This window comes from Setaria viridis, chromosome 3 (genome assembly GCF_005286985.2).
Source record: "Setaria viridis chromosome 3, Setaria_viridis_v4.0, whole genome shotgun sequence".
Taxonomy (NCBI): domain Eukaryota; kingdom Viridiplantae; phylum Streptophyta; class Magnoliopsida; order Poales; family Poaceae; genus Setaria; species Setaria viridis.
Window position 1 is genome coordinate 10,923,478 of NC_048265.2, and position 13,340 is coordinate 10,936,817.

Genomic DNA, 13,340 nt, shown 5'->3' on the forward strand with positions numbered 1-13,340 from the left:
TTAGGCGTGGCACTGACAGATTTGCTCCTTCTTTGCAGCGCATTCCTGTTGAGCTCGCTGAGGGAATCATCGCCGTGGAGGTCCTCGTCGTTGGCCCGACCAGCGGAGGGGCGAAGGCCTGGAACGTTGAGGTCGGGTGGGACAGCGACAACGCTTTCCTAGGGGGTGGGTGGCCGGAGTTCGCGGGCGCGGGCAGCCGCAGAAGGCTGCCGCAGGCGGCGCAAGTGGGCGAGCAGCCGCGCGCGGAAGGCAGGTTGCGCCGGTGCCACGCTAGGAGCGGCGGAGGGCCATGGGCGGTAGCGCCCTCACCAGGCCGGCGGCGGGACCCCGGCCTACTCGCGAATCGCCTCTCACGGCGGTGGGGCTCGCGACTCGTGATAGAAGGGAAGGAGGAAACGGACGCTTGCTTGTAGGGGAATAATGGAAAAAGTGGCCGGCGGGTGGGGAGCTTAAGCACAATATAATCCCACCCCTAACCTTATTATTTATTGAATTAGTATCTTATAATCTTGATTCATAATTTTCAAGGTGTATGGTTCCCACCACCCAACTCCAGGTCCCCGAGTAGCAGTGCGCGCATGATTCGTAGCAGGTGAGGGCAAGCGTTGTAGCCCGGGCCACGGGGCCAGACCGGTCTTTGTTTTGCAGCTACGCGAGCTGCCGAGCTGCATATGCGTCTGGCGTCACCGTTTTTCATTATCAAAGGGCGCACGCTTATTATTTCTTAGGAATTTGTTACCTGACATGGCCCGGCCGGGCTGGGCCACTGGCAGGATTTCAAAACGGCTAGAAAGATGAGCGGGCCGGCGGCCTCGCGTGATGCAGTATCACAACGGCCCACGGGCCACCTCAGCAGCAGCTAAAAGGTGTTGGAGTTGGAGGACCTTCCGCACGCATAGTACTTTCATGTATTTTCTCGTGGAACAGACAATTTGTTTTTTTTCCACCTCCACTCTCTATATAATTGCAACCAAACATTGGTATAGAGGATTGCATCATGCGTGAGACATCATACATTGACCCTAACAATATGCTATAATACTTGGATCAAAGTTGCAGAAATAAAACGCTATTTAAAACATACTCCCTCCGTCCCAAATTGTAAGTCATTTCAAGAATCTTGGAGTGTCAAAGCATCTCAAGTTTGACCAAAATTATAGAGAAAAATATAAAGATTTATGACATCAAATAGATATACTATGAAAATATAATTGATAAAGAATCTAATGATACTTAGTTGACATTATAAATATTATTATATTATCATATAAATTTGGTCAAACTTGAGATACTTTGACTCTTCAAGATTCTTGGAATGACTTACAATTTGGAATGGAGGAGTACTATATTGTGGTCTATAATCTATACCAAATGCCGGCACAGAGGAAGAGAAAAAAAGAGAGACAATATATTCCAGCTGCTGCAAAACCAAGCAACAAATTCATCCTCGAAATGCCCAAAACGCGCCCCTCACCTGTTCACTGGACCGGCTCCATGCACCAGCAAACGCCGCGCACGACCAGCGGCCTGCTCCCCCACGCTTCGCGGTCCCCGTAGACCAGGTCCACCCGCCGATCCCTCTTCGATTTCTCCACCCACTTATTCCCCCACACCCCCGGCCTCACTCCCCCCCTCTCCGCCCCCCTCTCTCGCGGAGCCGCCGCAACCAGCGCAAAAGTCTAACCCTAGATCCGGACCGCGTCTCCGGCGATCTCCGGCCATGGCGTCCCGCCGGGTCGTCTCGTCGCTCCTCCGCTCCGCTTCCCGCATCCGGGCGGCCTCGCCAGCGGCGCCGCGCCCGCGCGCGCCGCCGCACCGCCCGTCCCCGGCCGGGTACCTCTTCAACCGCGCCGCCGCCTACGCCTCGTCCGCCGCGGCCCAGGCGGCGCCCGCCACCCCGCCGCCGGCCACCGGGAAGACCGGGGGCGGCAAGATCACCGACGAGTTCACCGGCGCCGGCGCCATCGGGCAAGTGTGCCAGGTCATCGGCGCCGTCGTCGATGTGCGCTTCGATGAGGGGCTCCCGCCCATCCTCACCGCGCTGGAGGTGCTCGACAACAACATCCGCCTCGTCCTCGAGGTGGCGCAGCACCTTGGCGAGAACATGGTGCGCACCATCGCTATGGACGGGACGGAGGGGCTCGTCCGCGGCCAGCGCGTCCTCAACACAGGCTCCCCCATCACCGTAAGGACACCCTCCATTTCTTCGTTGCCGTTGACCGTGCATTCCATTTTGTGATGGTACATCTCGATCTGATGTAATGTGGATCTAATAGTGTTAGATTTGATCCGGGCACACCGATCTGAGTTGCCAGTGATTAGGTTTTAGATCTTCTGCGGTAGTCCGTCTCTGATCACTGATAGGTTAGTTTGTGGCTCGTGATTCAATGGTGTATAAGAACTTATGTACTGTTATGACTTATTTTCGTCTATAGATTTTCAAATACTGTTGCTATGCGTTTGTTTTTTGTGTCATTTGCAATTATAATGTAGAGGATTTAAGTTGGCAGTAAATTTTCGATGTCTACTGATGGTTTGCAAGGTTTAAGTGTCTCGTATTTGTAACACTGTCCGGATGGTCCACTTCACTACAATTTCTGACTTCAAAACTATTCCTCTCTGCAGGTGCCTGTTGGCAGGGCTACACTTGGACGCATTATGAATGTTATTGGTGAGCCGATTGATGAGAAGGGTGACATAAGTAAGTTGCTGGATGTTAGTATGTGTTTTTGCTTTGAGATGTCTGTGGAAGAGCTTTTGTAATCTTGTTCTTTATTCCAGCGACAAACCACTTCCTTCCTATCCATCGCGAAGCCCCTGCTTTTGTTGAGCAAGCCACTGAGCAGCAAATCCTTGTTACTGGAATCAAGGTAGAGTTGTTCTGTTGCCCTTCTATAACCTTTGAATTTTAGAATTCCTCACAGTAGCTCATAAGCTGCCATTTCCTCTGATTATTGAGTATGATGGTTCTTTTACGTTCAGGTCGTGGATCTTCTTGCACCCTACCAAAGGGGAGGAAAGATTGGTCTTTTTGGTGGTGCCGGAGTGGGAAAAACTGTCCTTATTATGGAGTTGATCAACAATGTTGCTAAGGCCCATGGTTAGTATTGTACCGATCTTCATGGTAAATTTGACTCTGCTTGTTCGTTCTCTGAGTGTGAATAACTGGTTCTTTTGTATGTAGGTGGTTTCTCTGTGTTTGCTGGTGTTGGAGAACGTACCCGTGAAGGTAATGACCTTTACAGGGAAATGATTGAAAGTGGTGTCATCAAGCTAGGTGACAAGCAGGTAATTCTTGCTACTTCTCAATTTCTTTGTGAATGTCGCACATCAAAGCTACCCTTTTCTTATATATTGGTTTTTGTGGCAGAGCGAAAGCAAATGTGCTCTTGTCTATGGGCAAATGAATGAGCCCCCGGGTGCTCGTGCTCGTGTTGGGTTGACTGGTTTGACTGTTGCTGAACATTTCCGTGATGCTGAAGGGCAAGATGTGCTCCTGTTTATTGACAACATTTTCCGCTTCACTCAGGTAAGTTTTGCAGGACATTCTCTGGTCTGCAAATAATGTGTCTTTTGAGTGACCATCTTTTCTGTTGCCTGTTTTAATGCTCCAAGATGTTAAACCTGGTTGCATTGTTGTTATCTCTTGATATCAGGCGAACTCTGAGGTGTCTGCTCTTCTTGGACGTATTCCCTCTGCTGTGGGGTACCAGCCAACCCTTGCTACTGATCTTGGAGGACTGCAAGAGCGTATTACAACAACAAAGAAGGGTTCTATTACTTCTGTCCAGGCTATCTATGTGCCTGCTGATGACTTGACAGATCCTGCTCCTGCTACTACATTTGCCCATCTTGATGCCACAACTGTGCTGTCACGACAGGTTTGTCTACCTGGTCTTGTAGGCTGGTGCATAATATAATTGTATATGATGTGGTAATAATGACACTGGCATGCTTCCTGTGCAGATCTCTGAGCTTGGTATTTATCCTGCTGTCGACCCCCTTGATTCCACGTCCAGAATGCTTTCTCCCCATGTGCTGGGTGAGGATCACTACAACACTGCTCGTGGTGTTCAGAAGGTTCTTCAGAACTACAAAAATCTTCAGGATATTATTGCCATTTTGGGTATGGACGAGCTCAGTGAAGATGACAAGCTGACAGTCGCACGTGCAAGGAAGATTCAACGTTTCCTGAGCCAGCCTTTCCATGTTGCTGAAGTTTTCACGGGTGCTCCTGGGAAGTATGTGGAGCTTAAGGAGAGCGTTAAGAGTTTCCAGGTAATTTTTTTAACAATAGTTATCATTCAGAAACTGCATTTTAGAAGCAGAGTTTGGATTATCGTATTTCCCAAGATTTGTTCTTACTTTAGGTACTTACTTGAGCTCTACTACCATATTTGTTCTTTGAGACCTAACTTTCAGTTTCGTAGGAAAACACCAGTACTTGTTGCATGATATTTTATTTTCTCCAATCATTGCTAAGTGACAATAAACTTGTTCAAGTTGTCCTTTATTTGCTAAAGGATCTTGTACTGTGCAGGGTGTTTTGGATGGTAAGTACGATGACCTCTCTGAGCAGTCATTCTACATGGTGGGAGGCATTGAGGAAGTCATTGCTAAGGCCGAGAAAATCGCCAAGGAGTCTGCTTCATAAGAAGGCTTCTTGATTCCTTGTACAAGTTCCATTTTTGGATTTTTAAGCTTTTATGCTCTTCGCAGTTAGGCAGGACGAGCTGGAGAGCCATCTCCTGCTGAGGGGTGCTTGTTTTTGTCTTTTTTGTTCCTCCACTTTACAACCAAATAAGCAACTGCAGTGACATTGATTTTGGCAGCACCATACATGACTCCAGAAACTTGTGCCCGTTGTAATGCAGATCCATCAGACCATGAAATTGTGGTGTCTGGTTGGTAAAATATGTTGCCTCCAGGTTCTGATACTGTTACTGTTCGTGGGTTTCCTGGTTTGTTTGTTTTTATAGTCATGACCTTGCATGTAGGTAGTTTGTTTTTTGGAAACTTGCTGTGCGGTAGTTTCTACGTTTTACCCATGTATAATGTTGCAAAGTTATATGGTTGTGCAACTGCTGGGCAGAATCAGTATTTGGTCACTCATAAGGGGAAAAAAAAGAGAAGTCATCAGTTGGAATGAAGCGAATGACCGAGGCAAATGAGCCTTTTTTGATACCAAGACAATGTCTTGTGCTACATATGATCAGAACTCAGAAGATTGCGGATTGGATAATGAGGAAAATGGGACCTTGTTGGACCTCAGATAGTTATGATTCAGTTCTGAGAGGACTCTTCAATACGAAAGTAGCACCTTCAGAGAGAGAGAGAGAGAGTAGTGTTTCAGAAATCGGCAGTTTTCCAATAAGAGAAGCGGTATTTCAGCGCGACGGATGGGAGCTACTCACTCCATTTTAAATTAGAAAAGTCAAAATGAGTACTCACCCCATTTTAAATTAGAAAAGACCACAAAGCTTCACTTAATCATAGCAGGAAACAGCATTTGATCGACGCCCTTGCGGCCTCTGTGCAAGGACGCCGGCCGAAGACGAGAAGTCGAGAACCGGACAGTTGGACATCCAAGGCGCTTGCAGCACCAACTCTGTGGATGCCAATGAGGCGAGGTCAGTGGCTGCTACAAGCCCGCAAAAACTTGAACGGTCTGGCTCGTCTATGACAAACCAGAGCTTACCTTGCTTGATGTTGAGGACATCGAGTACTCAATTGCTCATTCGAAGGGACGCCTTGCTGACGATGTCTACCGTGCCACACGAGTCGCTTGATTGCCAAGAATGCCAGGAAATCCCCCAAGACATCCAAATCCATCCTACCTGTATAGCTGAATGTCTGAATCCTGAGAACAGAGTTGTCTTGTCAGAGACGCCTGTCAGCAGGTCAACAGGAGCCGGCATATCTAGTTCAAATTGTAACCATGTATGTACACAAAAATACCAAGTACCAACCTTTCCATGTTGCTGACAGTCGGACGTGCAAGGAAGATTCAACGTTTCCTTCGGGCTTGTTTGGAACGGAGTATTTCCAAAGGAATTTCAAAGAATTGGTGAACATGTTTTTTGCTTCCCGTTCCTATGGAAAGGTTTCCTTTCCTTTGCTCAACAAAACGCAGGAATTTTTACATCCACTCCGGGCCAAAGTTTTCTTGGAAGCTCGAGGTGTGCTCGCACGGCTGAGAGTGAGGGAGAGCCAAAGAGCAAGCTGCCGTCGCCCGATCGTCGGCGTCGGCAATTTCGGCATCCTGCTACAGCCTCACGCTTCCCATGCCGCCTGCCTGCCGTGGCATCTCAGTCCACACTGCTCTCCAGAGCATCCGGCCGTAGTAGCTGGCTCCATAGGCCTCGCGCCTTCCTAGATAGCTGTGGTCGCCCTCCATTGCTTTGATAGTGAGGAAATCATCACCGACATGAATTGAGCGGCTCCATTGGAGCCTTCGGAGTGAGCTACGAATGAGGATTGAGGTTGAGGACATGGACAACAGAAGAGGTGAAGATAAGATAGCGAAGGATAGAACGAGGGGTGTTTGCTGAAACTAGACAGACAGAGTTCATGGACCAAGGTCCCACTTGTAAGAACCATCTTAAACATACACATGCACATCCATGTCTGTTAAGTTAAGATGGGAATATTTTCTTTGCCTTCTCTAGATTTCTAACTCCCGTATTAGTACGTATCATTTCATGTGTTTTTTTTCCATTCTTCTATTTTCACACTTCCTTCCTATTCCTTTCATGCGTTTTTTTTCCTTTCCTCTGTTTTGGAATCCTCTGTTCCAAACAGGCCTGAAGTTTTCACCAGCACTCCTAGGAAGTACCTCCGTTTCAAATTGTAAGTCGTTTTGGTTTTTCTAAGTTTACAGATATTATTATACCTCCAGACATACACTACATCTAAGTGCATAGCAAAAACTATGCACTTAGAAAAGATAAAACGACCTAATGGACCCACCCATTAATCCAAAACCTATAAAAAGATGAGGACAACTGAATATTACTTACTCAGCTACACTAATTCACCGAGGTGTCAGTTTAGGTTCAGATGAAACCTTATGCTTGTTGAATGAACTGGACGAAAAAGCCCGCTTCACTGGCCAGATTGTTTTAACTTCAGCATGGGAGAATGGGACTATGCTGAAGTACCTTACAGCCTGCATTAGGCAGGATTAGAAGTCAGAAACACACTTGATATAGATATTTCTTTCCATAGACTACGCAGGATAATACTGATAAAACCTTTGTTACACTTACATCTTAAATCCTCAAAGATACAAGGGATAGAGAATCTGAAGTAAACCCCACAAAGCAAAGAAATTTGTCCACTAAATAATACTCGCTCCTCCCCCAAATATAAGGCGTGTTTTACTTTGTTACGACAAGCCTTTGACCAATGATTAATCTATTACTCCCTCCATCCTAAATTACTATTCACCTTGGGGTTGTCCTATCCTACGTCAAACTTGTCTAACTTGGACAAAGCTTATAAAATATAATAATATCTACCATAACAAATAAAATCCCTATCAAAATATATTCCATGGTGGATTTAATAAAATAAATTTGGTATCATAGATGTTATTATATCTTTCAAAAAATTTGGTCAAGGTTAGACAACTTTGACTTAGGGTGAACCTAAAGTGAATCGTAATTTGGAACGATGGGAGTAGAAGATGTGTAAGCCAGCTTGAGATGAACCAGCTAACTTTGTGATCCGAAAACAATGTTATTAGATTCATGTTTCAAAGTACTTACTTATGATTATGATTTTGCATGACCTAAGTGACATAGTAGAGCAATTGTAACTTGTAAGTCATCTCCTAATGAAACAATATGTGCCTCTTTTGGGACGGAAGGAGTACATAACGCAAAAAAAATTTAGTACCAATGAAATCAATGATTATTGGGAGCATCCATGCCTGTAATATGAAGACCAACTACATGGAAAAGATTGTCGAGGGTTCTGATGATGCCTTCCTAGGAGGACAATTGTTATGGAACCAATTGTAAATGCTGTCTTTTAAAATGTTGCTGAACTGGATTGTACTAATGTGCAGATGGATCTTTATATGAGACAATGGAGCAGAAGGTGCAAGAAGCTCCAAGGATTATGTGGGTGGATGGGTCATAAGTGCAATCGGAGCTCGTTTTACTGATCAGTTGAGTGTTCATAACAAGTACCTCAGGTGGAACTTAGTTGTGTGATTGATGTAAGTGCTGACACTAAAACAGTTTGCTGGTTTTATTGGGGAAAAGTTCGTTATTTGTAAAATAGATCAACGTCAGCAATTAAAGGCAGAGTGAAGAAGAGAAGATAGCTACTTAAATAGCCCTGAATCCTACTGCTACTGGTTACCACCATGCCAGGATGAAGTGCAACTCGGTGGTAGAAATTGCTGAAGGTACTAACGCCACCTTCCTGAGAGGGCGATACAAGATAAGAACTTTAGTTGCTTCCTTTAAAAAAAAATCCGAATTTTCAGCAAATTCCGTGGAGAACATAAGAATTTCAGCAAGGGCAAACGAGTGGTGAAAAAAATAGGGGTCTGTGAGGAAGCCGGATCCATGATGTACGTATCTAGTTGAAATATGAGCTAAGATTCCACCGAAAAGTAGAAGATCAAATCAAACTGGAGATTGTACGTACCGAAGCAGTGCGTGTGACCGGGGCGACGGCCATGCCAAGGCGGCCTGTCGATCTGATGTACACCCCGGAGGAGAGCTTCTGAATCAACAAGAGGCCGGCCATCTCCGCTCCTGGCTTCAATTTCTCCCGCGAAATTTCTGGAAGAACAGCACACCTTAGACAGATTGATCTCGCCTGGCGTGCGGAAGGAGAACCTAATCTGCCCGTGGGCGTACCGCGCAACAGAGAAGTTCGGATCGGAGATTGTAGACCAAACCAAATTACTCCTATCTCGGAGAGGGGGATGACTGATGAGGTCCGTCTTCTATTAGGGCACGATATCTAGTCTTCCTGTTGCCAATCCCAAAGAGTCGAATTTAGAAACATGCCACCCAAAAAGGGTCGCTTTGAGAATTTTCCATGCCAAAGCCCAAAGGAAGGGCGATTGGTTTCCTTGTTAAGGATGTTTTTGGTATATTTTCTCATTTCCCACGGGCCGTGCCATTTTCCCACCCTGTGTTGCTACACGGCCTAGCCAGAATTTTTTTTATTTTTTTATTTCTTTTTACACTTTTGCAGAAATAAATACCCAGCAAAAAATTAGCAAATCTAGACCTATATCGCCGGATGAAATGGCTACCGCCGTTTGAACCGACAGTAAGAAAAGTTACCGCCGTTTTAGCCGACAGTATCTGTGCAAGGAATAAAAAAATCGGAAATAGGGCGCCACGTCAGCAAACGTGCAACACTGTGGCGCCAGGTCAGGAGGGAAACCGTTTACTGCCGTCTGAAACGGCGGGCGGCACGTGGAATCCTAGCGGCCGTGGGGCCCATGGAGTTACCGCCGGATGAAGCGGCGGTAACAGTCTTCCGCCATTTGAAATGGCGGGAGCGGGAAGATCAGTCGGGGGTAGGCGCCCCGCGCTTTAAAACCGAAGAACGGCCGGGGCCGGGGCGCGCCAGTTCATTTGGGAGAAGAGAAAGAAAGCGAGGGAGGAGAGGAGGGGGGAGGAGAGGAGAGTAGGGGAGAAGAGAGGGAGGGGAGAAGGGTGGAGATTGAAGCGAAGCATTGCCGGATCTTCGCTTCGTTTCAGGTATTATTTGAAATCTCGTAGTAGCTCGTCCAAAGGTGCAAAGGGTGTCAATTCTTCTCCAAACAACAACATCTACCAGCCCAGGCCTTGCGCACCATCCCACCATCCTAGCCCTTCGCATGCTGGTGGTTGGATATGGTCGGAACCTTCAGGACCGCTCCAGGCGGTTACACTCATATCTTAGTGGCAGTTGACAAATTCACCAAGTGGATTGAGGTCAAGGCCGTCACTACCATCGAGTCGGCTAAAGCCACTCAATTCATGGAGGACATCACACACCGCTCGGAATCCCATATAGGATTATCACCGACCTTGGCGCACAGTTCACAGGCTCCGAGTTCTGGGACTTTTGCCAAGATAATCTCATCGACGTATACTACTCCTCAGTAGCGCACCCGCACTACAACGGACAGATCGAACGTATACTACTCCTCATCAATTACCAGTAACTATCTGCCGTCAACAATTACTAGTTCCTCCCTCCATTCTCTTTTGATAGGGTTATTTGCAAAACTAAATTTTTCTCTTTTGATAGTCCTATTTGAGTTGCCATCTCGGGTTTGACATAGATGACTGCTCGATTCCCATGCAGAGTTGCCATCTCGGGTTTGACATAGATGACTGCTCGATTCCCATGCAGAGTAACTCCACTAGAAAAATAATCGGTGCATGTATATGAAGACATTGATACTGAGGATGCATGTATATGATAACGAGAAGTACATAATGACATAATTCATTAGATGATAAGCAAGTTCATTCTCCTTGATCATTGTGCTAAGGTGAAATATATCTATCAAAAGAGATCGGAGGGAGTATTTGTTGTCAACCTTAGTTACCGACCGATCACTAATCGTCAGTTACTAGTCACCAACTTATGATTAAAAATTTGAAAAGCCTGACCAAGCCTACCCCACACATCACGCACGTCCGGCGTCGTGGCTCGGCTAGACGAGACGAGCAAGCGCGAACGGGACACCCTTCCATCCCTCCCTTAACTTCTCAACTGGTGTAGGAGAGCTTCATTTTCTCAATTTCCAATGGGTTCTACCACCATTTATATGGGGCTTCGAACTTAATTGATTAATTAGTTTAATAGACCTGGCTGAATTAATCGAACAGCTTCTGAATTAATCTAACAAATATTTCCTGCAAATATTTGTCTGACACTCACACTACCAAACACTACGATATGAATAATTTTTTCAAGAAGACGTAATAATATTTTCTTTCCGGAAGCTGTAACAAAGCGACCAGTAATAGATACTCCTGCCAACACACAACAGGCTGTCTGGCGTTCACAATTGCTGCCTGGCAGGTTCAGAAACCGCTAAAGGTTGACTAAACACATACTACGTACGTGTAGGTCAACCCTTTGCGATCCAAACACTTATTACCTCCTCCAAACGACGGTGCAGACTTCCACTAATCGCCTTTACAAGCCACAAGCAATCACAAGTATATCAAGCTGCCGCAGCAGGTCAGAGAGGCCACAGTTTACACCACGCAACGCAAGACCTCAGAGGTCAAAGCAGATGGTTCAGCCTCATTTCATCGTTCCAGAAGGACTCGCTCACTCACCGCACGCACGTCTCCAACGTGATCGATTGATCCCGCAGCTCAGTCAGTCCACGCGCAGGTACAGCACGGCGAGAGTGTCCATAGCCTGGTACGGGTACTATTATTCCCGCTCACGCCGCCTTCAGGTTCCCGGCAACTTCGTTGGCGACAATCTTATGATAAGCTGATGAAGGATCATGTCAGCTGCTGATCAGCATCAGCTTGAGGCGATGCGGTTTCCCTGGTCAACTCGCACTTATCCTTTTAGCCAATCTCCGACTCCGAGCCAGTAGTCATTAACTTTTCAGACCGGAGCGTCTCTGTCAGTGCGGTTTAGACTTGCGGAGTCCAGGCGATTATTATTGTTTTTCGATTAAATCGTCGGTCGATTACTTATCCAAGTTAGAAAATTTCCTAGCGAACCGTGTGGTGGGTATGGGAATCGCGGTTGGAGCGTTTGGACTAGTTCACTGCTGAATGTTTCCACCAAAAATTGGAGAGACTTGAGTGTTCATTTCTGAAGGCGCCCTTCCCCAGCGATGTAGCACGAGCAGTCACAGTATTTTATTAGAGTGCAAGAAACACCAACTTTGCGAGGAGGACAACTGGGTATGTCTGGAAATTGCCACCAATCCTCGTGGATTATCTCTTGACACCAGATTAGGTACAGGGCATCTGCTTTAATTTGTGCATCAAAGGGCTAAAAAGAGGGAGCAGGCACAGTAAGCATGCATGCAGGCGCACAAAGACGGTGTGTTGCACACTGCTGCCTTAATGCCTTATAATCTATCACCCGCCACCACTCTCCCGGGCCTAAACTAGCAATCACGGTAGCTGGTGCCACGTTTAAATTGTGAAAGTGCCCACCAAACTCTGGGTTATAGATAGCACACTGGCACAGGGAAAACGACGTCCAATAAGACAAAGGCTGACTGTTTCTCGGTCCGGAACAAGTAGAGGATAAAGACGGACGAAAGGACTCGTCTCGTATGGCATCAAACCATCATGTGCTCGCATGACATCGAAAGGTCGTAAGGACAGTTGGAAGTTTCTGCTGTGCCAATGTGAGCCTTAGATAAGCGAGCAGATGAGAAAATATATAAAAGAAAGGCGGAATCGAGTGCAAGAAAGATTCCAAAATTCTACTCCATCCGTTCCAAATTGCAGGGCATTTTGACTTTTTTACGTTATGCATTTAGAAAAGTCAAAACGAGCTACAATTTGGAACGGAGGGAGTACAATATAACCGCGTGTTGCTCGTATAGAAGGGAGCAGCACAAGTAACTCGAATAGCTTTGTATGTGTTGTGAAGCTAGACTACGTGTAGATAACCATTATCCCCAAATTTAAATTATGACAGTACCGCTGATAGGTCAACAGGATTGCATAAAAGGTGGTTGGATAATGGCAGCATCTGAATCTCGCAGGAATTTCATGGTAAACCTGCAGAACACATTAAACAGCTCCTCACAAGGTGTCGGCGTTGACTCAAAAACTTCCAGGTCCACCAACATCCTACACTGCCGTAGCAGCAGGAGTGGAGCGCTGTGCAGTGTACGCAATCCTAGCGCACGGTGCGCAGGTGCAGCGCACGGCAACCTGGCCGGCCGTTCACACACGCTGACACGCACCGCGCATGCGTCGGAGCGCCTTGTAAAATGGCAAGCGAGCGGACGCACTTTCCGTGACGCGGCGGCAGCTCACTCCCACCCGGCTGCGACGGCGCGTCCCGAACGGAAAACCCAGCCGGGCAACCACCCAGACCCCACCACGTCCCACGCGCAAACCACCGCGCCAACGCAACTACGACGAGCTCACACGACTGGCGCGCCCCGACACGAACCCAAGCCAAGTGGAGCCGGGAACGAACGCGCGCCCACGCCCGCGCTGACGCCACGCCACCAACACCCACCAAACCACGCCTCCTTTCCTTTCCTTTCGTTTCCCCCTCACTTGCCAATCACCGTCGCCTTCGCCCACACGCGTTTCCAAGCGCTTCCCCTCCGTCCGAGCCCGACCCGGCGCGCTGCCGATCCACGCGCTATA

General features: G+C 47.2%; 1 protein-coding gene and 1 long non-coding RNA gene across 4 annotated transcripts; one reads left to right on the forward strand and one right to left on the reverse strand.

The window, feature by feature from the left end:
• The first annotated feature begins 1,623 nt into the window (after nucleotides 1-1,623).
• Nucleotides 1,624-4,943, forward strand: LOC117848883 (ATP synthase subunit beta, mitochondrial). Its single transcript, XM_034730463.2, has 9 exons — nucleotides 1,624-2,185; nucleotides 2,626-2,701; nucleotides 2,782-2,870; nucleotides 2,983-3,100; nucleotides 3,185-3,288; nucleotides 3,371-3,529; nucleotides 3,657-3,881; nucleotides 3,967-4,278; nucleotides 4,541-4,943. Exons 1-9 carry the CDS (start codon nucleotides 1,721-1,723, stop codon nucleotides 4,652-4,654), a joined length of 1,662 nt encoding a protein of 553 aa, XP_034586354.1. The 5' UTR covers nucleotides 1,624-1,720; the 3' UTR covers nucleotides 4,655-4,943.
• Nucleotides 2,027-9,106, reverse strand: LOC117848884 (uncharacterized). 3 transcript variants are annotated; one of them, XR_004638956.2, is made up of 7 exons: nucleotides 8,877-9,087; nucleotides 8,662-8,798; nucleotides 7,020-7,168; nucleotides 5,970-6,464; nucleotides 5,699-5,860; nucleotides 5,452-5,608; nucleotides 2,027-5,320 (listed from the first exon to the last, which is right to left on the reverse strand). It is a non-coding gene; the product is annotated as an uncharacterized lncRNA (long non-coding RNA). The 3 variants fall into 3 exon arrangements; XR_004638957.2 differs by having other exon boundaries at nucleotides 7,067-7,168; nucleotides 8,877-9,085; XR_004638955.2 differs by having other exon boundaries at nucleotides 5,970-7,168; nucleotides 8,877-9,106.
• Nucleotides 9,107-13,340: the final 4,234 nt, after the last annotated feature.

Excerpts from the sequence above, each read along its gene's own strand:
- LOC117848883 (XM_034730463.2), top strand. The coding sequence starts at position 1,721 with ATGGCGTCCCGCCGGGTCGTCTCGTCGCTCCTCCGCTCCGCTTCCCGC. Across the intron at positions 3,101-3,184 it reads CAATGTTGCTAAGGCCCATG|GTGGTTTCTCTGTGTTTGCT; the intron begins GTTAGTATTGTA and ends TTTTGTATGTAG. Across the intron at positions 3,289-3,370 it reads TCAAGCTAGGTGACAAGCAG|AGCGAAAGCAAATGTGCTCT; the intron begins GTAATTCTTGCT and ends TTTTTGTGGCAG.